The following is a 23,891-nucleotide window of genomic DNA, read 5'->3' on the forward strand; positions in this document are numbered from 1 at the left end:
GGTGTGGTGGTCAGGAAAAACTGTTGACCATCTTGGAATAATCATCTCTTTGGTTTATTTACATAATTCATAACTTCTGGTCTGATACAGTATCACAGAGGCACTTTTGAATTCATTTAAAATATATTTACAATTGTTCTTAGTACGCAGTATGAAAACTGTACAATAGAGAGAGCATAAGAAACAATATACATAATCAGATGTGAAAAATGTACTGTAGCACCATGAACTACAGCATTGATGATAAAATATGTTGGACCTCAACATAAGTGTTTGGTCAAATGTAAAGTAAAAATAGATGTGAGCAACATCACCAACAAGACCAAGTTTTAAAAGTGAATTATGTTTCATGAATAGGTGAAAAGGTGTCTCATTTCTGTTTAATTCACAACAATATAATAGCTTCACTGTGGATTCATCCAGCCCAAAAGCAAAACACTGAAACCTCATGTGGCACACAAGCCCTTGATCATGACTCTCAGTTCCATTACATTACACAGGGTCATTGGACGAAGGCGTCTTCTGTAGGGGGTTTTGTTAAGAGACGCAACGTTCGGTCTGAACATTAACACGCATCGCTTATGGTACGATTTTGGAAGCATAAGGACCTAATTTTCAAAAAACAAAAGGTTGAGAAAAAAGAAGAAACCCGAACACTGCTCTTGCTAGTATCACTGCTCTTTATTAATCTAGCTTTACGTATCGGCCTCAAGGCCTTTGTAAATCTAACTTAATAAAGAGCAGTGATCCTAGCAAGAGCAGTATGCGGGTTTCTTATTTTTTCTCATCTTATTCGACTGTTACCATGCACCTGCAACAAAGATAGCTCAGATGTGCGAGTGCCTTTTGAATTAAACAAAAACAAAAGGTTAAATTGATATACACCTTTATAGGGTTAGGGTTCCCACACGGCCATATTTCCACGTTACAGTGCTTGTTTACAGAAAACAGACGGAAGACAGAGTGGACCACCTGTGTTAATTATCTCTCTGCGTCTCCGAACACCTGTGTGTAAACGGAAGACAGAGGCCACAAACGTGTTGTCACTGAAAAATACTGTCGGCTGCAACTGTGTTAAACCCAGTGTGTTTTTTGCATTTGTAAAATTCTTTTGATGTGATATGAAAGGAGAGGGATTTATGTTTCTAGAACCGTACCGCAATTGAGAATCGATTCATGTTTAGATGCCGAGTATTTGGCTGTTTTGTCTTCCAGAGTCAATTCGCCCTTTAAACAGAACATTTAAGGTCCTTGGACTAAGGAGTAACAGTAGGCTCCTTTAGTCTAATAATGGGCTAGTGCCACACGTCACACATTTTCTCTATTGCAATTCCTATGAGTCTTTCGGAAACAATTGCTCACTGCTCACTAATGAAAACCTATTACTGGTAGTTTAGTTAAACTATTCGATGTCAAGCTTCAGACACTTAAGAAACGGAAGGGCTCTGTCACTGTTTTAATTATTTCCTAATTTTCCTTCTATGTTGTAATATTGGCTTGGATGAATTAAGTCATATAAATATATCTATGCTTGGAGGTGCACTTTCATTAAATATCTTGTAATGTTAGTGAGATACAATCCACAGGTGTAACAAAGGGCCTCACTCAATCTAAGAAACTCCATACCTTTCTGATAGGACTAGACATTTACATTTACATTTTAGTCATTTAGCAGACGCTCTTATCCAGAGCGACTTACAGGAGCAATTAGACAGACCCAATATATCACATCTACCTACAGTATGTCATCATATGTTCATGGTATACTACCATAAATACTCTCAATTCAATCAAACTGGCAATGGTGTCCGAGGCCTCCATCTTCAAGTATGACGTCATTCTTTAAAGTCCATTTACCATGATGACTCTAATGTGATCAAAGCCTCTCAATTAAAGAGAGGAACGTGATCATTAAAATGTTCCACGGCTGAATCATGAACTCTTCAGTGCTTGGCTGCAATTCCTGTCCATGTCCTTGTTCTCCTTTATCAATGCATTAAAAACCTGGAGAGGAGAGGAAGAACAAATCTCAATATAAAACTGCAACTGATCGTTCTTTTTAGGCATCCACAATACATACCTGTAGGTGGTGCTGCATTTCCACAAAAAGGCAGACTATCATATGGGTTCTTTCTTATGTATTTCTTTAACTGACATACATTCACCTCTGCAGGTGCTGTGGTATATGAATTGTAGGAACCAACAAGTGTGAATCTATGATAAAGGTGGCAAATATAACCTGAATTATTTTACATTGCAGTGTCTTGAGTGACGTGTCATTCCCAAACCGCTCCTGGTCACACCAGTGTCACACATGACGGGGCACACCAGAGACTGGACATAATTACAGGATATTTGTGAGGAATTCTGGGAGCATGTCCCAGTTCACACAATAGACTCTAGAAATGCCTTCAACCTAACCACATAATAATATTCTTACATATGTATTGTCACTTGGTGCAAACGTGTCCATTTTCTCACTTCCCTGTCTTCTTATGTTTAGAGGAACTGACCTGGAACCATTTCCTGTTTCCGTTGAGCATGGGCGTGGCTGCGATGCAGGCGAACAGCCTATCAGAGCCTATATCCTCTGGGAGGCGTGTCAGGAACTGTGCGCTGTGGATGAAATCCATCTGTAGGAGCACGTCCTCATAGAGACGCAGGATCCCTAGGCCCGTCCGGAACAGGAACTCCTCGCCGTCACGACAGAACACGTCCCACACACGACATGCCACGTCCAACGGCAACGACTTACTGTACAGAGTGAAGATCCTGTAAACAGACACAGACAGACACACACAGGTCAAAAATGGCAGTTAGCGGAATGGGGAAAGCAGATAAGTTAATCTTACAGCATGCAGCAGCTGTGCTCTGATAACTGTGAATAATGAACTGACAGCATGGCTGGGGTTAAAACTATGAGATAACAGCTTGAAGGCCACACTAACACAGAACTGCTACATGCTTTCACATTTTCATAGAGATCCCATAGTTGCTCACCAGTCTATGAGATAGAGATCTGGGGTGAGGTTGGAGCTCTGGAAGTGGTTAAACAGTCTTGGGAGGTTCTCTTCAAAGAACACCTCGAACGCAGCAAAGTATTTCAGCATCTAGAGGGGAAAATGGGCAGAGAGAGATTCAGGGACCACTAATTCAGTACTGTTAACGGGATAATCGTGCATCATGCCCAAATTATCCAAAAGTTTCTAAAATGGATTGTGAAACTCAACAAAGTCACTTATAGATGATATGAACATGATGTGCGAAAAATGCTAATATCAGTCCCATGACTTGAATGGGATTTGTGCCACAAATGCTAAAACGTTAGCATGTGGAAACAGTGCCAGGGAAACTAAACCAAAGCATGGATTGCTGCCATACCTTGTCCATAGACTGCTTACAGGGTAATGAAACCAATATGTCATTTTGTCATTTGGGTGAACTATCCCTTTAAATTAGTTTTAGAGAGGACAGTTTTTCACTGTGGAAGTAGGCCTCACCAGATCATGGTCCACTCTGAAGAAGGCCAGCTGGCAGGGCTTGTTGAGCAGGTTAGCGAAGGCAATGAAGGCATCAGCTTCCTCCAGGTTGAGGATTAATACTGCAGCTATGAAGGACATGCCCTGGACCTGAGAGAACAGAACCACCATTTTAGTTCACAATCACCGCATGTACAGTATGGCATAAAATAAGGACCTAGACTGCTGTTTTGAAGTGTTACTCACATATCCCACGTCAGGTCTGTAACAGGTGTAGGCCCCCAGCACACTGTGGAGGAGATCATGATATGGCCCACCCTGTGGTAGAAGACAATCAGAGGATGACATTGAGCACACACACATACACAGTAGTGGGGTAAGAGATGTACTGTACCTTCTGGAAGATAAAAAGAGGGGGGAATGTGCGGGATATGTCCAGCTTGATCAGGTCCAGACTGGACTCTCTGTCTGCCAGCGATGCCCCATCTAGAATCGAAATACAAACAGATTATTAACGAAAGGACCAACTTTATCATTTCAGTTTACTAAAATAAACTGATCTCCTACTGGTTCGACCTCTCTGTAACGTTGTTTGTGCCATGATAGGAAGAGGGGATAATGGATGAGTCTAGGGTCTGACAGTCCTCAATATGGTGTGTGTGTCTGAAATTCACAGTGTTGCCCCGTGAGGACCTCCCTCCCCACTCCCTTCACCCCCCATCTCAGACGTACCGTCAGCCTCTGTCTCTGAACCCGTCTCACTGAAACTCCTCCATCTCTCCTTGGCTCTGGAGAGGAAGATGTCGTACAGCTCTGTAGAGAAGGGAGGAAAATAAATGGGGGAAATTAAAGAAGATCTCTCAAAATGAGTCAGGCGGTGGGTCCTCCAGCTGAGACGTCTATTATGCATTTTTGTGTCAACCACAAAGGCACTTCCTGGCAGTAAAACCAGTCGGCCTTGACATACACAAATTCCTTCCACTACATACACAACAGGCTGGTAAATCTATTCCAACTGAAAGAGGTGCAAGTGTTGCTTCGTTAGAAAACAAACAATATGGCACTACATTTTTACAAGTATACATTTTAATGTCTGTACAGTTGAAGTCGGAAGTTTACATACACCTTAGCCAAATACATTTAAACTCAGTTTTTCACAATTCCTGACATTTAATCCTAGTAAAAATTCCCTGTCTTAGGTCAGTTAGGATCACCACTTTATTTTAAGAATGTGAAATGTCAGAATAATAGTAGAGAGAATGATTTTTATCAGCTTTTATTTCTTTCATCACATTCCCAGTGGGTCAGACGTTTACATACACTCAATTAGTATTCAGTAGCATTGTCTTTAAATTGTTTAACTTGGGTCAAACGTTTCGGGTAGCCTTCCACAAATTCCCACAATAAGTTGGATGAATTTTGGCCCATTCCTCCTGACAGAGCTGGTGTAACTGAGTCAGGTTTGTAGGCCTCCTTGCTCGCACACGCTTTTTCAGTTCTGCCCACAAATGTTCTATAGGATTGACGTCAGGGCTTTGTGATGGCCACTCCAATACCTTGACTTTGTTGTCCTTAAGTCATTTTGCCACAACTTTGGAAGTATGCTTGGGGTCATTGTCCATTTGGAAGACCCATTTGCCACCAAGCTTTAACTTCCTGACTGATGTCTTGAGATGTTGCTTCAATATATCCACATAATTTTCCTTCCTCATGATGCCATCTATTTTGTGAAGTGCACCAGTCCCTCCTGCAGCAAAGCACCCCCACAGCATGATGCTGCCACCCCCATGCTTCAAGGTTGGGATGTTGTTCTTCTGCTTGCAAGCGCCCCCCTTTTTCCTCCAAACATAACGATGGTCATTATGGCCAAACAGTTCTATTTTTGTTTCATCAGACCAGAGGACATTTCTCCAAAAAGTACGATCTTTGTCCCCATGTGCAGTTGCAAACCGTAGTCTGGCTTTTTTATGACTGTTTTGGAGCAGTGGCTTCTTCCTTGCTGAGCGGCCTTTCAGGTTATGTCGATATAGGACTTGTTTTACTGTAGATATAGATACCTTTGTACCTGTTTCCTCCAGCATCTTCACAAGGTCCTTTGCTGTTGTTCTGGGATTGATTTGCACTTTTCGCACCAAAGTACGTTTATCTCTAGGAGACAGAGCACGTCTCCTTCCTGAGCGGTATGACGGCTGCGTGGTCCCATGGTGTTTATACTTGCGTACTATTGTTTGTACAGATGAACGTGGTACCTTCAGGCGTTTGGAAATTGCTCCCAATGATGAACCAGACTTGTGGAGGTCTACAATTTTTTTTCTGAGGTCTTGGCTGATTTCTTTTGATTTTCCCATGATGTCAAGCAAAGAGGCACTGAGTTTGAAGGTAGGCCTTGAAATACATCCACAGGTACACCTCCAATTGACTCAAATTATGTAAATTAGCCTATCAGAAGCTTCTAAAGCCATGACATCATTTTCTGGAATTTTCCAAGCTGTTTAAAGGCACAGTCAATTTACTGTATGTAAACTTCTGACGCACTGGAATTGTGATAAAGTGAAATTATAAGTGAAATAATCTGTCTGTAAACAATTGTTGGAAAAATGACTTGTGTCATGCACAAAGTAGATGTCCTAACCAACTTGCCAAAACTATAGTTTGTTAACAAGACATTTGTGGAGTGGTTGAAAAACAAGTTTTAATGACGCCAATCTAAGTGTATGTAAACTTCCGACTTCAACTGTACATGACATCCTTCACGTTGTATATCTTATTCTGAAGGCAAATCATATTTTGGCATGCCAATTGGAATACACAATTACAGTGGCTTGCGAAATTATTCACCCCCCTTGGCATTTTTCCTATTTTTTGCCTTACAACCTGGAATTAAAATGCATTTTTTGGGGGTTTGTATCATTTGATATAAACAACATGCCTACCACTTTGAAGATGCTAAATATTTTTTATTGTGAAACCTACAAGAAATAAGACAAAAAAACAGAAAACTGGAGCGTCCATTGTCCTGCTGGAAGGTGAACCTCCGTCCCAGTCTCAAATCTCTGGAAGACTGAAACAGGTTTCCCTCAAGAATTTCTCTGTATTTAGCGCCATCCATCATTCCTTCAATTCTGACCAGTTTCCCAGTCCCTGCCGATGGAAAACATCCCCACCGCATGATGCTGCCACCTCCATGCTTCACTGTGGGGATGGTGTTCTTGGGGTGATGAGAGGTGTTGGGTTTGCGCCAGAAATAGCGTTATCCTTGATGGCCAAAAAGCTCAATTTTAGTCTCATCTGACCAGAGTACCTTCTTCCATATGTTTGGGGAGTCTCCCACATGGCTTTTGGCGAACACCAAACGTGTTTGCTTATTTTTTTCTTTAAGCAATGGCTTTTTTTCTGGCCACTCTTCCGTAAAGCCCAGCTCTGTGGAGTGTACGGCTTAAAGTGGTCCTATGGACAGATACTCCAATCTCCGCTGTGGAACTTTGCAGCTCCTTCAGGGTTCTCTTTGGTCTCTTTGTTGCCTCTCTGATTAATGCCCTCCATGCCTGGTCCGTGAGTTTTGGTGGGCGGCCCTCTCTTGTCAGGTTTGTTGTGGTGCCATATTCTTTCCATTTTTTAATAATGGATTTAATGGTGCTCCGTGAGATGTTCAAAGTTTCTGATATTTTTTTATAACCCTGATCCGTACTTCTCCACAACTTTGTCCCTGACCTGTTTGGAGAGCTCCTTGGTCTTCATGGTGCCGCTTGCTTGGTGGTGCCCCTTGCTTAGTGGTGTTGCAGACTCTGGGGCCTTTCAGAACAGGTGTATATATACTGAGATCATGTGACGCTTAGATTGCACACAGGTGGACTTTATTTAACTAATTATGTGACTTCTGAAGGTAATTGGTTGCACCACCTCTTATTTAGGCGCTTCATAGCAAAGGGGGTGAATACATATGCACGCACCACTTTTCCATTATTTATTTTAAAGAATTTTTTGAAACAAGTTATTTTTTAAATTTCACTTCACCAATTTGGACTATTTTGTGTATGTCCATTACATGAAATCCAAATAAAAATCAATTTAAATTACAGGTTGTAATGCAACAAAATAGGAAAAACGCCAAGGGGGATGAATACTTTTGCAAGGCACTGTATGATGGGAGTTCTATGAGTTCTGACTATTGAAACACGATACATACCTGGGGTGATGTTGAGCTCGTTGCCGATGGCCAGGCTCCAGACCTTTCCTCTGACGTTGGGGGGCAAGCCCTGCCACCACAGCTCTCTCACCCGCCGAGTGTTACACCTACATGGGGACACAAACAGACTGGCATGGGCCTACTGCACATGGGAGCCCTGACTGACTGACTACTGACTGACTGACTGGTTTACTGACTGACTGACTGACTACTGATTGACTGACTGGTTTACTGACTGACTGGTTCACAGACTGACTGACTGGTTCACAGACTGACTGACCGAGTTACTGACTGGCTACTGACTGACTGACTGACTACTGACTGACTGACTGACTACTGACTGACTGACAGACTACTGACTGACTGACAGACTACTGACTGACTGACTGGTTTACTGACTGACTGACTGACTACTGACTGACTGACTGGTTTACTGACTGACTGACAGACTACTGACTGACTGACTGGTTTACTGACTGACTGACTGACTACTGACTGACTGGTTCACAGACTGACTGACCGAGTTACTGACTGGCTCACTGACTGACTGTCTGGCTGGCTGACTGGCAGAATAACTGACTAACTGAGTAACTGAATGAATATTGTACTGACTGACTGACTGCCTGCCTGACTGGATAGTGTCCATGGCTGCTCCGTGCCAGTGGAGAGTTGTTTAGCAGGAAGTGGCTAGCTAGCTAACTCACATGTTGTCCCAGTTGGGCAGGATGTCGTTGTTCCAGACCACCATGGCGTTGGCGATGCTGTCCTCCTGCTTAAACCTCTCCTTCACCTCTTTCCTCTTCCTCTGGGCCTCCTTTAACTCTGTGGGGAGTGGGGCACAAATCCTTTGGTTACACTTTACAATAACTTCAATGAATAAGCCATTATACATGCTTATAGATGTTAACAGATGCTTATAAATGCTTTATAATAATTTGTATAATGCTTTACAATTTGTATCATGATGTAAAGTTACAAAGTATGTGCAACAGCTACAACAGACAGATTGAGCTTAGTGCCATCTGGAGATCTGTACAGTGGACAGGCCAGATGCTGCTGACCGCCATTCCACAGCTCTGAGGAGGCAGACAGTGCAGTAACAGTACCTCTCTTCTTGGCCTCGGCCACCATCTCGTCATACTCCTGGCGGTGACGCTGGGCCTCCTCCACAGACTTGGCAGGAAGGTTCCTGCAGAAAGACAAGAGGAGAGGCGACACAGTGTCAGTCAGTTTCACCATAATCCGTGCATATCACAGCAACTGAGGACACAAAATGGCTACTTTTAGTCAAGTTTAACACATTGCCTTGCAGACAGTGTGTTTGTCATGGTTCAGACAACACACTCATATTTCATACACTGTATCTATTGTTAATGAGGGCCTGAGGTCTTGGATCAGAGAGAGCAGCTGAGGTGACCAAGGAGACCCACTAGGAAAAACACAACACCACTCGTCTCTGGACGCTGTGTTTCTTACTGTGTTCTTAATAGACACCACACCCTGGCCTGAGCCTAGTTGCAAAGAATGTAATGTGTGTTAGTAATTTGGCTCCAGATCTCAAAACAACAAATTCTGCCCTTGGGGGCATAAGAACTGGGGGGCATAATACACTAGAAGAGAGGAATAGAGGAACAGAAAGAAATAGAAGTAGAGAGAGAAAAGAGGAGAGATAGTGTGGACTTACGAAGGCCTGTCCTCCAGTATAAGAGCTGTGGTGGACAGTGGCTCAAAGTCCAGGTTCTTCCTCCGGCCATGTTGAGGCTGAGTAGGGGACGTCCCAGCTGACGTTCCCCCAGACCCCGCCTTGCCCGCCCTGGCCTCGTACTCCTGCAGATACATCAAAACCTGAATCTCCATAGCAACTAGGAAACACAGCCCTAATACATGCATGTCAACTAGCCCAACTAGACTTCCGGGTTTCCATTTGAAAGGAAGGAAAGATAGAGTGGGGTTAGTCGCGAGGGGTGACAGGATCATCTGACCGGATGATGGACATCACAAAGCCCATACTGGCAGGCAGGCAGAGAGAGCGAGAGAGAGAGAAAGAGAGAGAGAGAAAAAAATGGGGGGACTGAGGAGTGTGATGGTTGTTGATGACTGTGGAGAGAGAGAGAGCATCCTCAGGGTGTTCATCATATAACTCATTTCTAGAGGGGGTCAATAAACACCTAGCCATGCCTAATGCATCAGAGCCTGTTGAATGAATTACTTTATGTTCAGTTGCTGTACATGACGCCACTGATATCCAATGGGTTTGTTTCGTGCGAGTTGATACATTGAGTATCTAGTAGACTTAGTGACCATACAGCCCTCACCTCCACTACACAATACAATACAGCCCTCACCTCCACTACACAAAGTCTCACCTTTGACCTTTCACGATGCATGAAACTGCTTCTGTATGGATGTCAATGGCTACATTGTCTTGTGTTGTGGCTGTGGCTCCTTCAAGGAATTTATTGGTGCAGTTACACCGGGGGCTATCAGAGGAAATGTCTGGTAGGGACAGGGGAGGGGAGTGCCATCTAAGGAGAGTGAGATTTACCAACACCAGTGAAGAAGAACAGCCCCCCATAGTACAAATTTAGAAATAGTCACAGCTCTTTCTCCAAATGTATTGCTGCTGTCCTATAGTTCTAAGAAAAGTCAGAGATGAACTGTGTATAACCAACACCCATGCATTTTTAGCGTAAGGCTACCGCTATATAATCCCAAATGGTATAGCAGAGAAGCAGATAGAACTCTGGGACCACTTGTAATGTCAAAGTGTATATACAATCACGTAATCAACTGTGTATTCATAATCCTGAAGTAAAATATACCAGTGTAAGGTAAACCAAAATTCCTAACATTCCCAGATAAGGAATACAAGGAATACAATCGATACCGAATAGATCTATTACACTAGAGAAACATGTGGTCGCACGTACTGTATGTTAGGACAACTGGAAAAAATACAGTCATACTTTGGATTACAACATTTTGAGCCACAGAGACTGAGCTGCTGGACCTATGGCAAGAGTCTCAGAGACCTTGGTATTGTTGAAGAATCTGCGATGAATGATTCCTTTTTTTTTCTTTTTCTAAAATGCATTTCCCCTCCCCTGTCAGTGCTAGGGTTGGCATGGACATGAGTTGGATGTTCAATGGAAATGGTTGCTTGGCAGCCCCATGCAGATAGGAGATTGAGAAGATGACTGAAAAGGAAACTTGAGAAAGTCCATACCCCTTCGCTTAAGAGATTGGGTGCGGACACAGACGTGAGACCACCAGGAATACTCTCCTGATGAAAGAAGAACAGAGTTTGCACTCAGAGTTAAATAGCTCAATCCCTCCAAAAACAACTCCAAAAGATTTTTTTTTTTCTTCAAGTACTTCAGTACACTTCCAATCCACATAAGCATCTTTGGCCTTTGGCTATGGTTAAGAAGATAGTCAACTTTATTGAAAATGCCTCTGTTGGAGATCCAACTCAGTCCCTCCCTCCCCCTGCATGTAGGATAACTGCATGAATAATCTTCCCATCTTCCGAGTTTTTGTACTGCACATTTGTGGAACACATTACGGATGGACCTTCTGACATTTACACTCTTAGAAAAAAAGATGCTATCTAGAACCTAAAACGGTTCTTCGGCTGTCCCCATAGGAGAACCCTTTAAAGAACCCTTTTTGGTTCCAGGTAGAACCCTTTTTGTTCCAGGTAGAACCCTTTTGAGTTCCATGTAGAACCCTTTCCACAGATGGTTCTACATGGAACCCAAAAGAGTTCTACTTGGAACCAAAAAGGGTTATCCTATGGTGACAGCCGAAGAACCCTTTTGGAACCCTTTTTTCTAAGAGTGTAGATCCCTGCTCCAACCTCTGTAGCTTACTCTAGATGAGATCACTCTTGTCTAGTCATAATCTCAGTAGTGAGGCATATAAATGCTCTCATCCTTGTCTGCAGTTATACAGTCCTAGAGTTGAGTGCACAACTAATCCAGTGAAGGGAAAAATTGGCTTTAGTGTCTGTTTCCATCCAGGCATGAAAACATGCATTATTGCCTCCGACGAGTGTGGAGACAGATCAGTACCTGCAGGGTAGAGTGGGGGAGGTAGAGAGGGAGAGAGAGGGAGAGGAATGACAGAGCTAGGGGCTAAGGGCAGGAGACAAGCCTCACGGTTGAGGCTAGGAGATGGGCATAATTCAAGCCCAGCCGAGGCTCAACACAGCAGGCAGCAGGCAAGAGGCATACCACTTGAGTAAGACCAGCTCCTTACCCAGCCAGGCAGCCTGCCAGCCCCAGGCACAGCGCCAGCTGGAGCATACACACTCAACAGCTGTAGTGGCCTGCCAGCCTCCAACATGGAGGACCTGAACCCTACTCCTACCACGCCCTACTCTCTCTTGTCAAGTGTTGGGAAGGAGTAGGCCAAGTACAGACTGACTACAGCCTTTGCCACACTTATCTATAAGCTCTGATGTCATCATTACAAGATGCTCTATTACAGGATTCACAGATGGAACGATATAAAGAATTGACTTGAGCTGTGAGAGTGAGTTGCTATCAGTTTGCAACCTGGTCAGATTGGTATTGTGAGAATAGAGCCTAGGGAGTGATTGTTATGCTGTGGCGTTACATATTGTACAAGGCTGCAATTAAACTAATGATTCATGTGATACAACAAAACAAAGGGCTGCAATGTATCGTTGGTGAAGGAGTTGAACAGAAGGGGTGTAAATTACTTGATTTTAGATTAAATAGCGGTAGTTCTTGACTTTCTTTAAAGCTTTAAACGATGTATGTTAACAAAGTGAGGTTAGGTATGTAAGGCTGACATAACCCTGATGAATAGGGATGAAGTACGTGGGGAAAATGATCTAAGCTAAATATTGAGCTCATTGCATTCAACAGTGTTCTCTCCGGTACACAATACTGTCCAGGAAGTTATACGGTCAGTTAATAGGTTAGTGAATCACTACTGTAGATGTAGGAGCACAGTGACATCAGAGCCTGCATTCAAAAAGCTTCTCAGAGCACAACGATTGATTCAAAATTTAAGAGTTTTTCCATTTAAATTATTATACAAAATTCTTGCCACAAACAGAATGTTATGTATATGGGGCATACAACCCTCTCAGCTCTGCAGGTTTAGCTACAAAGAGACAGAATCATTAGATCACTATGAAGCTTGTTTCTGGTCACAGGTTCAGGAATAGCTGAAAAATCTAAACATTTATCTAAAATTAACCCTACAAATAGCACTGTTGGGAGATTTGGAAAACCATAGTCAATCAATCAACAATATAATAATACTTTTAGTAAAAATATTTATCTTTAACTTACAATCTGTAGATACTATGCGATTAGACAGTTTCAGAATTTATGTGAAACGTCACAGCACAGTTGAAATATATATGGCACATGGAAATCATAAGAGGGCAGTTTACAGAGATAGGTGGGATGGACTGAGAGTAGCTGAGGGGTGGGTTTAAAAGCTAATGTTCTATAATAGTTGTGACTGAAAACACAATGTATCATGTATAAGTACCATCTATCTAGATGTAATGTATATCAAAATATCAAATTACTTTATTCTTGCTATGTAACTACAGTGAGGGAAAAAAGTATTTGATCCCCTGCTGATTTTGTACGTTTGCCCACTGACAAAGACATGATCAGTCTATAATTTTAATGGTAGGTTTATTTGAACAGTGAGAGACAGAATAACAACAAAAAAATCCAGAAAAACGCATGTCAAAAATGTTATAAATTGATTTGCATTTTAATGGGGGAAATAAGTATTTGACCCCCTCTCAATCAGAAAGATTTCTGGCTCCCAGGTGTCTTTTAGGAACACACTCTTAAAGGGAGTGCTCCTAATCTCACTCATGTCTCCTGAGTGGCGCAGTGGTCTAAGGCGCCACATCGCAGTGCTAACTGTGCCACTAGAGATCCTGGTTCGAATCCAGGCTCTGTCGCAGCCGGCCATGACCGGGAGACTCATGGGCGGCGCACAATTGGCCCAGCGTCGTCCAGGGTAGGGGAGGGAATGGCCGGCAGGCATGTAGCTCAGTTGATAGAGCATGGCGTTTGCAACGCCAGGGTTGTGGGTTCGTTTCCCACGGGGGGCTAGTATAAAAAATGTATTCACTAACTGTAAGTTGCTCTGGATAAGAGCGTCTGCTAAATGACTAAAATGTAATAAATTGATTTGCATTTTAATGAGGGACATAAGTATTTGACCCCCTCTCAATCAGAAAGATTTCTGGCTCCCAGGTGTCTTTTATACAGGTAACGAGCTGAGATTAGAGCACACTCTTAAAGGGAGTGCTCCTAATCTCAGCTTGTTACCTGTATAAAAGACACCTGTCCACAGAAGCAATCAATCAATCAGATTCCAAACTCTCCACCATGGCCAAGACCAAAGAGCTCTCCAAGGATGTCAGGGACAAGATTGTAGACCTAAACAAGGCTGTAATGGGCTACAAGACCATCGCCAAGCAGCTTGGTGAGAAGGTGACAACAGTTGGTGCGATTATTCACAAATGGAAGAAAAACAAAATAACTGTCAATCTCCTTCGGCCTGGGGCTCCATGCAAGATCTCACCTTGTGGAGTTGCAATGATCATGAGAACGGTGAGGAATCAGCCCAGAACTACACGGGAGGATCTTGTCAATGATCTCAAGGCAGCTGGGACCATAGTCACCAAGAAAACAATTGGTAACACACTACGCCGTGAAGGACTGAAATCCTGCAGCGGCCGCAAGGTCCCCCTGCTCAAGAAAGCACATATACAGGCCTGTCTGAAGTTTGCCAATGAACATCTGAATGATTCAGAGGAGAACTGGGTGAAAGTGTTGTGGTCAGATGAGACCAAAATCGAGCTCTTTGGCATCAACTGAACTCGCCGTGTTTGGAGGAGGAGGAATGCTGCCTATGACGCCAAGAACACCATCCCCACCGTCAAACATGGAGGTGGAAACATTATGCTTTGGGAGTGTTTTTCTGCTAAGGGGACAGGACAACATCACCGCATCAAAGGGACGATGGACGGGGCCATGTACCGTCAAATCTTGGGTGAGAACCTCCTTCCCTCAGCCAGGGCATTGAAAATGGGTTGTGGATGGGTATTCCAGCATGACAATGACTTAAAACACACGGCCAAGGCAAGGAGTGGCTCAAGAAGAAGCACATTAAGATCCTGGAGTGGCATAGCCAGTCTCCAGACCTTAATCCCATAGAAAATCTGTGGAGGGAGCTGAAGGTTCGAGTTGCCAAACGTCAGGCTCGAAACCTTAATGACTTGGAGAAGATCTGCAAAGAGGAGTGGGACAAAATCCCTCCTGAGATGTGTGCAAACCTGGTGGCCAACTATAAGAAATGTCTGACCTCTGTGATTGCCAACAAGGGTTTTGCCACCAAGTCCTAAGTAATGTTTTGCAGAGGGGTCAAATACTTATTTCCCTCATTAAAATGCAAATCAATTTATAACATTTTTGACATGCGTTTTTCTGGATTTTTTTGTTGTTATTCTGTCTCTCACTGTTCAAATAAACCTACCATTCAAACTATAGACTTTGTCAGTGGGCAAATTTACAAAATCAGCAGGGGATCAAATACTTTTTTCCCTCACCGTACTTCATGCTTTACAATGATAATAAATAAAAGTGCCATGTATATAAAATGTGTGTAGAATATTCCAAATTAAAAGCTGTAAAAACAACGTTTATTTTTGTCCCCCTCTAGGATCAGTTTTGTCTTTCAAATAATAACAAATAAGATTGTATGGACAGGGATGACCTGATCCTAGATCACCACTCCAACGCTGAGATGCTTGATGTATACGGACCCAGGTCCTCCATGTCAATGAAATCCTAGTTATTATGATTTAAAAGACAAAACGGATCCTAGATCAGCACTCCTAATCTGACATGCTTTAAGAATACGGGCCCGGGGTACCAACCTGCTGTATGGTCCTGGAGTCCTTGGGAGGGCTCTCTCTGGCAGGGACCTTTCCAAACAGCTTCCACCCAGGGACATTCTGGGACGGACCCTTCGGCTCTATATGTTTCTTGGAAAATATACCCCTGAACAGACAGAAAAGACAGAACAATGTGTGGGCGATTATTAATGATGACACACTTTTATTTTGTTCCTCCGGTCAGCGAAACAGTTTTGATGAGTCGACATACTGAGAAAACAGGGAAATTAAGGTTTCTCTGAGTCTCTGAATCATTTCTTAGATCTGACATAGAGTCAGGTCCAAAATGATTGGCACTCTTGATAAAGAGGAGCAATAAGACTGTATAAAATAAATAATACAAATACTGAGCTATATTGTATCCTAATAATAAATTAATATTATTTTATACATTTGCTCAGGGAAAGGGATTTTGTTTAACAAGTAATACTTATTTTATTTTTTTAGATAGGGAGCAGAATTATTGGCACCGCTGTTTTCAATCCCTTTCAATAGATCACCTTGTGAGGATAACAGCACTGAGTCTTTTTCTAAAATGTTTTATGAGATTGAAGAAACACATTGGGAGGGATCTTAAACCATTTCTCCATACAGAATATTTCCAGATCCTTGGTCTTTCATCTGCGTTTATGGACTGCCCTCTTAAAACATTTTAGAAAAAGGCTAAGTGACGTTATCCTCACAAAGTGAGGTATTGAAAAGTATCGAAAACAGGGGTGCCAATAATTTTGACCCCTATCTTTTTTATAAAAAATAAATCTTACTTGTTAAACAAATCTCTTTCTCTGAGCAATTGTATTAGTATAAAATAATATATATATATATATTTTTATTTTTATTTTTTTAATGGCAGATAATATATGTTTATTTTATACAGTGAGTTTTTCTCATCTTTATCAAGGGTGCCAATAATTCATACTAATAAGTCATACTGATATTGAGTGAGTGATTTGCTGGCACTCTTATTTCATCAATTGAATCAATTTCACCTGATCCTATGTGGGATTATAAGCCTAGGGGTTAACACTTTACATTAAGGTGTACTCAAAAGGGTTTATAAAGGAATTATACGTAGTTTAACAACTGTTCATTACTAAATGATAGATACCAATCATGTTATAAGTATTTATTACAGATTTATAAACGATCTATGAACTAATAATGAACTGTTTCTAAATCGTTTATACCTTAAAGAAGGGTTCTCCAACCCTGTTCCTGGAGAGATAACCTACTGTAGGTTTTCAAACTGCACGCAGAGACATAAAAATGGTATCCACTGGTTAATCTGACTCCGGGGAAGTAGATAAAGGGCTTCATTGCCAAAATCCAGAAGTATCCCTTTAATGTAAAGTGTAACCACCTAGGGGATGTCCTTGTGGGAACACCAATATTACAGCATTCACTGCAGCTGGCTCCGTTTCCACCAGGTGCGCTAAATGTTGAATGAGACCTAGTTCTAGTTCCGGTTTTGTTCATTATGTCCTGGTGTGCTATTACAATACTTTTTTTTTTTTTTTTTTTGTCATTTAGCAGACACTCTTATCCAGAGTGACTTACATGAGCAATTTTGGGTTAAGTGCCTTGCTCAAGGGCACATCGGCAGATTTTTCACCTAGTCGGCTCGGAGATTAGAACCAGCAACCGTTCGGTTACTGGCAGAACACTTTTAACCACTAAGCTACCTGCCGCCCTAGGAGAGCATGGTTAATGGCAGTGACTGCTGTTGTAACAGGTGTATATTGCAGCAATAATGCGGCTATCCACAGTATTAATGCAAACATAATGTGAAGATGTAAGCAGACTGTGACAAAGTTTGTACCGCTCTTGTCCTTGCAAGAAATCATCTCGTCACCCTGCAAATAACCTCAGACCACAAATAAAACAACAAATGTACCTGCCGAAATACTCAGCGATGCCGGGTCTTTTTGACTGTAAGGCCAGTTCGGAGGAGTCCACACTCAGTCCTATATGTCCTGGGGCGGACTGACGTCTGTTGGACTCATAGGTGTTCCCGGAGCTCAGACTGATGTCCATGAACCTGAGGTCACTGGGGCCTTGGACCCCCAGCTCCATGAAGGTCTCCCCATCCTCATCCTCATCCTCATCCCCTGGGCTGAGAATGTTGGAGGAGTCATAGCTCAGACTGGTGGTCTTGTGGGCCTGAGGATGGGGTCTGGAGGATGGATCACCTCCTGGGTGACCAGATGGTGATGATGATGGTTCGACTACCTGCCTGGTGTCTGGTTTGACACCGCAGGGGTCTTTCGTTGGTGCTGGGCTTGATGGTAAACCCTGAGAGGTGAGACTGGAAGTAGCGCCATCAGATAGCTCTCCTGCCACGTTAGCTTGTGTTCTAGGCTGGGCCCCGGCTCTGTCAGGTTCCTCTCTGATATTGCAGGATTCGTGATGGCCCTCCCTTGCACTCACTGCAGATGAGGAGAGTTTTTCACATTGTGGGTTAGAGAGACAGGTTGCAGCTCCATCAGAAAGAATTGCTCCTGCGGTCTCTGTGTGTAACTTGGCGCTGCTGTATCCTATCAATACTCCCCCGTTTGCCATTTTGACCTCCTTGTCAGGGGTTGTGCTTCGGTTAATATGTGGTCTAATAACAGCATCACTGCTAACAGGACTCTGTTTAACACAGACTGTGTCCCCATTCGAGAGCCCCTCGGGACCAGTCCGGGAGGCTGCTGTGCACCTCTGTTCAAGCTGTCCATTCCAGGAGTGTGCCAATGACTGTACTGCCTCAGCTGCTGTCACACAGGCATCTCGTCTTTCTGCAGAGCAACCATTGTTCTTCTCAGCCAGTGAGATCCCCCGGAGAGCATTTCCGTCCATTTCCTCTCGATTCACTGCAGTGATAGTAGAGCAGCTCCCTGCCTTGGAGCCTACCATTATTGACCCAGTAAACCCGTTTGTAGCAGAGTCGCTACCTGGCTCTGGAATGACACAGTTGCTTACAGTGCCACCGGATGGGCTGTCAGTAATTAAATCGAGCATTTTCGTACTCCCTATACGTACACACGCTACTGTGGAACGGGCATCCTCTCCTGCTTCACCCGACTCCCCGCTGTCAGTCCAACACGTTTCATCCCTGTTGACATGTTTAGAGAGAGGACCTGCGGCGTCGGCGGTACCGTCAGACAGTGGCTGGGTGAGAGATGTGCTACTGGTCTCCTTTTCGTTCACAGACAAAGCCGGTGGAAAAGAGCCATTCTCTGCCTTTTCCATGTCATTCACATTCCCCACACCACTGCTCCACAACAAAAACGCTGTGGTGGCTGGATCAGCTACAATTGCTCGGTCCCGGTCGTTCCTTGTAGGCTATGCCTATCATGATCTCAGCGTATCCCTAATTACATGATGATGACGCAATCAAAATACGGTTTCTATTTCGAGAGACAGCGGCAGAAAAAGGGAGAATGTCAGTCGTATGGTCGTGTATAATTTCTGTTAGAAAAACCGGCAGCCGTCCCCACTTGGACCGTGAACAGGAGCAGGAGCCATTTTGAGATTCCAATGACGTAGGGGGGAGCGCAAATCCCCCAGCACGCAGACTGAAAATCTGGGATGAGGTGACACCTGCTGTCGGTACGGGGCTATAACACGCCTGGTTTATCCGACACTAGTTTTTTTTTAAACAGCACAATGCGCAGGTATTCAGGATTCGTTCGTTCAGCATACGTTTTTTGGATGAAGTATCCCGTAGGTATTTTGTAAAGGGACTCACAACAATGGTGGCAGGCTAAGACCTGGAAAGAGTTGATCACACAGTACAGTTTAATTTAGTTCACTTCACAGGGTACCTGTAGTGCCCCGTTTAGTTTCAGCACCATGGACAGCGCCAATGAAATACCCCCTTGGGCACTGATTCGTTGTATTTAGATGCTTAGAGGCATCTAAGTAAGAGGCTATGCCATAGGCTACTGAAAGTGCAGATTATGTCCGCATTCATTCAATAGCTAACTGATTGATTATAGATTTTGTTTAGATTTTCTATAATCAATATATATATATTCTATAGATGTTTCTCTTGTCTGATTTCCGAATTTCTCTGAAATTGCCTAGACGTGAGACTACTGATATTATCGCCCGAGTGGCGCAGTGGTCTAAGGCACTGCATTGCAGTGCTAGCTGTGCCACTAGAGATCCTGGTTCGAATCCAGGCTCTGTTGTAGCCGGCCGCGACCTGGAGACCCATGGGGCTGCGCACATTTGGCCCAGCGTCGTCCAGGGTAGGGGAGGGAATGGCCGGCAGGGATGTGGGTTCGATTCCCACGGGGGGCCGGTATGAAAAAAAAATATAATAATGTATGCACTAACTGTAAGTCGCTCTGGATAAGAGCGTCTGTTAAATGACTAAAATGTCATGTAAATCCCTATCATGGGCCGTCATTAACTGCATTTACTACTGTTGATGGTATTACCCCTGATCAAAAAACATTCAAATGTTTTCGTCATACCTCATTGTTAAGAGGAGGGTCTTAATTGCTATCATCAAGCACTGAGGGAGACTATTCACTCATTCACTGTCAAAAAAAGGCGCGATCGTGCACAATAGGTTATGTGCAGTGCGCCTATTCACGACCATGGACAATGTTTTACTGGATCAGAGTAAGAAAAATAACTGCGATTCTTATAACTGAGCCTCTTAAATTGGCCCACATACTGTTTATGATGTAGCTATGCTATATTTAAAGAAACATTAAGCAACTTAAGAAATAGCTACTGCGTGAGTGCCCAAATCCGCAAGTGGGGTCTCCAACACTGTGTGCTGAACGCCAACTGTAGAAGACGCAAACTTTTATATGTGCAGAAATTAGTTGTCAATGGAGAAATCTGACAAGGAAACCGCAGGTGCTGAAACGGACAGCTCCGGGCGCAGCGTCCGCGCGCTCACCGGGTGCGTCCTGTTCATCCTGATCGTTTCAACGCTTCTTGGGAATACACTCGTGTGCGCCGCGGTGATCAAATTTAGACACCTTCGATCTAAAGTCACCAACTTTTTTGTAATCTCCTTGGCGGTATCAGATCTATTCGTGGCGGTTCTTGTGATGCCGTGGAAAGCTATGTCTGAGGTGGCCGGATGCTGGATCTTCGGCAGCTTCTGTGATACCTGGATAGCTTTTGACATCATGTGCTCCACCGCGTCGATTCTCAATCTTTGTATAATAAGTATGGACAGATACTGGGCAATTTCGAGCCCTTTTCGATATGAACGTAAAATGACCCAGAGGTTTGCCTTCGTTATGATCGGAGTGGCATGGACCCTCTCCATTCTGATCTCCTTCATTCCCGTTCAGCTCAATTGGCACAAAGCAGAGGAGGAAAATGTAACAGTGAACGACACTAATGAAATCGTGGACTGCAACGCAAGCTTGAATAGCACATATGCCATATCTTCCTCTTTGATAAGTTTTTACATTCCAGTCGTTATTATGGTTGGCACTTACACACGGATCTACCGGATTGCGCAAACCCAGATCCGGAGAATATCATCGTTGGAGAGAGCCGTGGAACACGCACAGAACAATCAGCAAGCAACCGAGCAAACAAACTCCTTAAAAACAACTTTCAAAAAAGAAACGAAAGTTTTAAAGACACTCTCTATCATTATGGGAGTGTTTGTATTTTGCTGGTTGCCTTTTTTCGTGGTCAACTGCATAGTTCCTTTTTGTGACATTAACAATGTTGGTGACCGCCTGTGTGTAAGTAACGCCACTTTTAACATTTTTGTGTGGTTTGGATGGGCCAACTCATCGTTAAACCCAGTCATATACGCATTTAATGCTGATTTCAGAAAAGCATTCTCCACCATTCTAGGCTGCAATAGATACTGTTCCAGTTCTACTGTAGAAGCTGTCAATTTCAGCAATGAGTTGGTGTCTTACCACCACGACACTACGCTCCAGAGAGACACAAATATCACTGCCTCTGCGCACTGTGCACAACGCCAGCCCACGGTCTCACACGGTGAAGACTTGGACGTACCGTTTGACAAAGTCTCCATTATCTCCGATACTTCACATAACCAAAGAAACCTTATCCTGCCTGAAATACTGCAGTTTGAATGTGAAGAAGAAATATCCTTAGATATGATACCTTTCCCCTCAACTGGGCCCAGTGAGTGTTGCGTGATTCCAGGTCAAATTGAGGATATGTGAAACTAGTCTACTGACACTGACAGGCATTTCACCTTTTGATAACTTTGTGTCTTTTTTATATTTGATATACAGTACACTGTTATACCTATTTTCGGATCTCCACATGGTTCTATAGTGTACAATATTCTGTCTATCAGTGTATATAAAAGCATTGGTACAAACCTCAGGTGATTGAGTTGAAGATGAAAAAAAAAAAAAACTGATCAATAAATTGCTTTTTTTCTTTTTTTCTGTTATTTTTACAATTTATAACAAAATGTAATTACGTTAGTACAATAAATTGTGTATGTTAATACCATGCCACTCAAATGAAATTAAAGAGACATCATGTCTGGGTGAGTGAGTCTTTGATATGGTAAGATACAGGAACCAAGTAGTATAATTACAGATAATTGCCTGTTTCATTGCAGTGGCAATTCTGAGGTAGTTCTCTTGGGAATGTAGCAGCAGGTTTAACTATGAAAGCATACCCACTCCAGGAAAGAGGTAGAGAGTAAAGAGCACAGGTTTGCAAAACAGATGGATTAAAAACAATCAAAGGTTGGGTAGGTTACTTTCTAAATGTAATCTGTTACAGTTACTAGTTACCTGTTTAAAATTGTAATCAGCAACATAACTTTTGGATTACCCAAACTCAGTAAAGTAATCTGATTACTCAGTTACTTTGGGATTACTTTCCCTTTAAGCGGCATTAGAAGAAGACAAAAAGGATCCATCAAAAGCATTTGGTGTGTCATCACAGTGGTCTCTGATTGGTGGTCATCATTAGGTGTGTCATCATAGTGGTCTCTGACTTGTGGTCGGACTCTCTCAGGTGGAACAAACTTCAACTTGCACCTTTTTTCAATACTGATTTGAATGTCATTGAGAAAACAGAAAGTTGTCATGTATTTTTTTCTCTCGTAAACATCCTTTCTGAATCTAAAAGTAATCCAAGATATAATCATTTAGTTTTTCAAAAGTGTCTGTAATCTGATGACCATAATTTTGTCAAGGTAGCCAAGGTAAACACTTAAGGGCCAGTTTCCCGGGCAATGGAGAGTGTGCTTTTTAGTCCAAGACCAGGCTTAATCTGTGTCAGTGGGAGTACAACTTGGCCTGTACTCACAAACCGTATCAAAGTAGGAGTTCTGCCTTTTATATCATAATGAATAAGAGGGGGCAGGATGTGATCCTAGATCAGCACTCCTTCTCTGAGACGCTTCAGTGAACAAGGACTGCCAGTGTGCCACTTCGTAAAGCGAAACGTTTTTATTAGCTGCTCTTTATTTTGCATTACCCTCACATACATTACCTTTCCAAACTCATTTCCTGAATCTCTAATAAACTGATCAGTATTCCTCATGCTAAGTTTCCATCCCTCAAAATCTCCACTGGTGAGATATTAAACTACACTTCAAGGGCTTTTAATGTTATTTTATTCCTTTTTGTCTGTCACTGTTGCTGTGGTTCAGCAAACCTTTGAAGCATTTTTGGATGTTCAGAAGCACACTTAATCGACAGGGTGTCAGTTGAGAGTGAACATTTCAAGACATAGAACAAACAAAACTGTCCCTGAAAGCTATTTTACTGCTTTCATCTCTATGGAACAAAGCACAGAAGCTGCTTTATTTTTTCAGAAACGGGGACTGTCTGAAAGCTTCTCTGTCTGTCAGCTGGCTGGGCTGAGCTGTGATGAAGTGAGTGAAATTGCAGGGATGATGTGATGATGAATGCCTGCAGATGCATTATCACTCTGTACAGGAGCTGTGGTGGCAAAAATATGACAGCTGTTTGATTCACAACATGCCTTTTCTCATTGCCACCTGTTGCTCAAAGAATAGATTTCACCTCGATAATATGTTTCCGCCTCTTGCAAAAAAATTCACAGAGAAGATTATAATGTGAAAAAAACTAAATGAGCGGTCAAGAGGGTGAAGTCAATATATATACATGGATCCTTATGGGCAGTTCTTTTCAGTTAAGTGACTCTTGTAGTTACCATGGTGATTCAGAGAAAATCTAAAGGATATAATGTTGGCAGTAACACTGGACAATAAATTGGATTCCAGTGAGGTGAATTTTTTAACCCTTACATTACAGACAGAACACACACA

The 23,891-nt window shown here is 42.8% G+C and overlaps 2 protein-coding genes across 2 annotated transcripts; one reads left to right on the forward strand and one right to left on the reverse strand.

The window, feature by feature from the left end:
• Positions 1-34: 34 nt before the first annotated feature.
• Positions 35-19,120, reverse strand: LOC311127522 (TBC1 domain family member 12-like). The gene is made up of 14 exons (XM_084159344.1): positions 17,526-19,120; positions 15,614-15,737; positions 10,892-10,948; positions 9,350-9,492; positions 8,772-8,854; positions 8,370-8,487; positions 7,666-7,772; positions 4,212-4,292; positions 3,874-3,965; positions 3,726-3,797; positions 3,501-3,629; positions 3,001-3,110; positions 2,514-2,772; positions 35-2,004 (listed from the first exon to the last, which is right to left on the reverse strand). The coding sequence occupies exons 1-14, from the start codon at positions 18,860-18,862 to the stop codon at positions 1,933-1,935; spliced, it is 2,784 nt and encodes a 927-aa protein (XP_084015470.1). The 5' UTR covers positions 18,863-19,120; the 3' UTR covers positions 35-1,932.
• Positions 19,121-20,460: 1,340 nt separating this feature from the next.
• On the forward strand, positions 20,461-21,795 carry drd6b (dopamine receptor D6b; the record flags this gene model as incomplete). Its single annotated transcript, XM_084160814.1, has 1 exon — positions 20,461-21,795. The coding sequence occupies one exon, from the start codon at positions 20,461-20,463 to the stop codon at positions 21,793-21,795; it is 1,335 nt and encodes a 444-aa protein (XP_084016940.1).
• Between the last annotated feature and the right edge of the window lie 2,096 nt (positions 21,796-23,891).

The sequence above is a fragment of the Coregonus lavaretus genome (assembly GCF_964263955.1).
Source record: "Coregonus lavaretus genome assembly, chromosome: 1".
Classification (NCBI taxonomy): domain Eukaryota; kingdom Metazoa; phylum Chordata; class Actinopteri; order Salmoniformes; family Salmonidae; genus Coregonus; species Coregonus lavaretus.

What these genes read in the sequence shown, in the direction of transcription:
- LOC311127522 (XM_084159344.1), bottom strand. Translation starts at nt 18,862, where the DNA reads ATGGAAAAGGCAGAGAATGGCTCTTTTCCACCGGCTTTGTCTGTGAAC. An exon ending in ACAGACCTGACGTGGGATAT is followed by an intron (nt 3,630 to 3,725) that starts GTGAGTAACACT and finishes CTGTTCTCTCAG; the next exon opens with GTCCAGGGCATGTCCTTCAT. An exon ending in TCAGAGTGGACCATGATCTG is followed by an intron (nt 3,111 to 3,500) that starts GTGAGGCCTACT and finishes TTTCCCCTCTAG; the next exon opens with ATGCTGAAATACTTTGCTGC.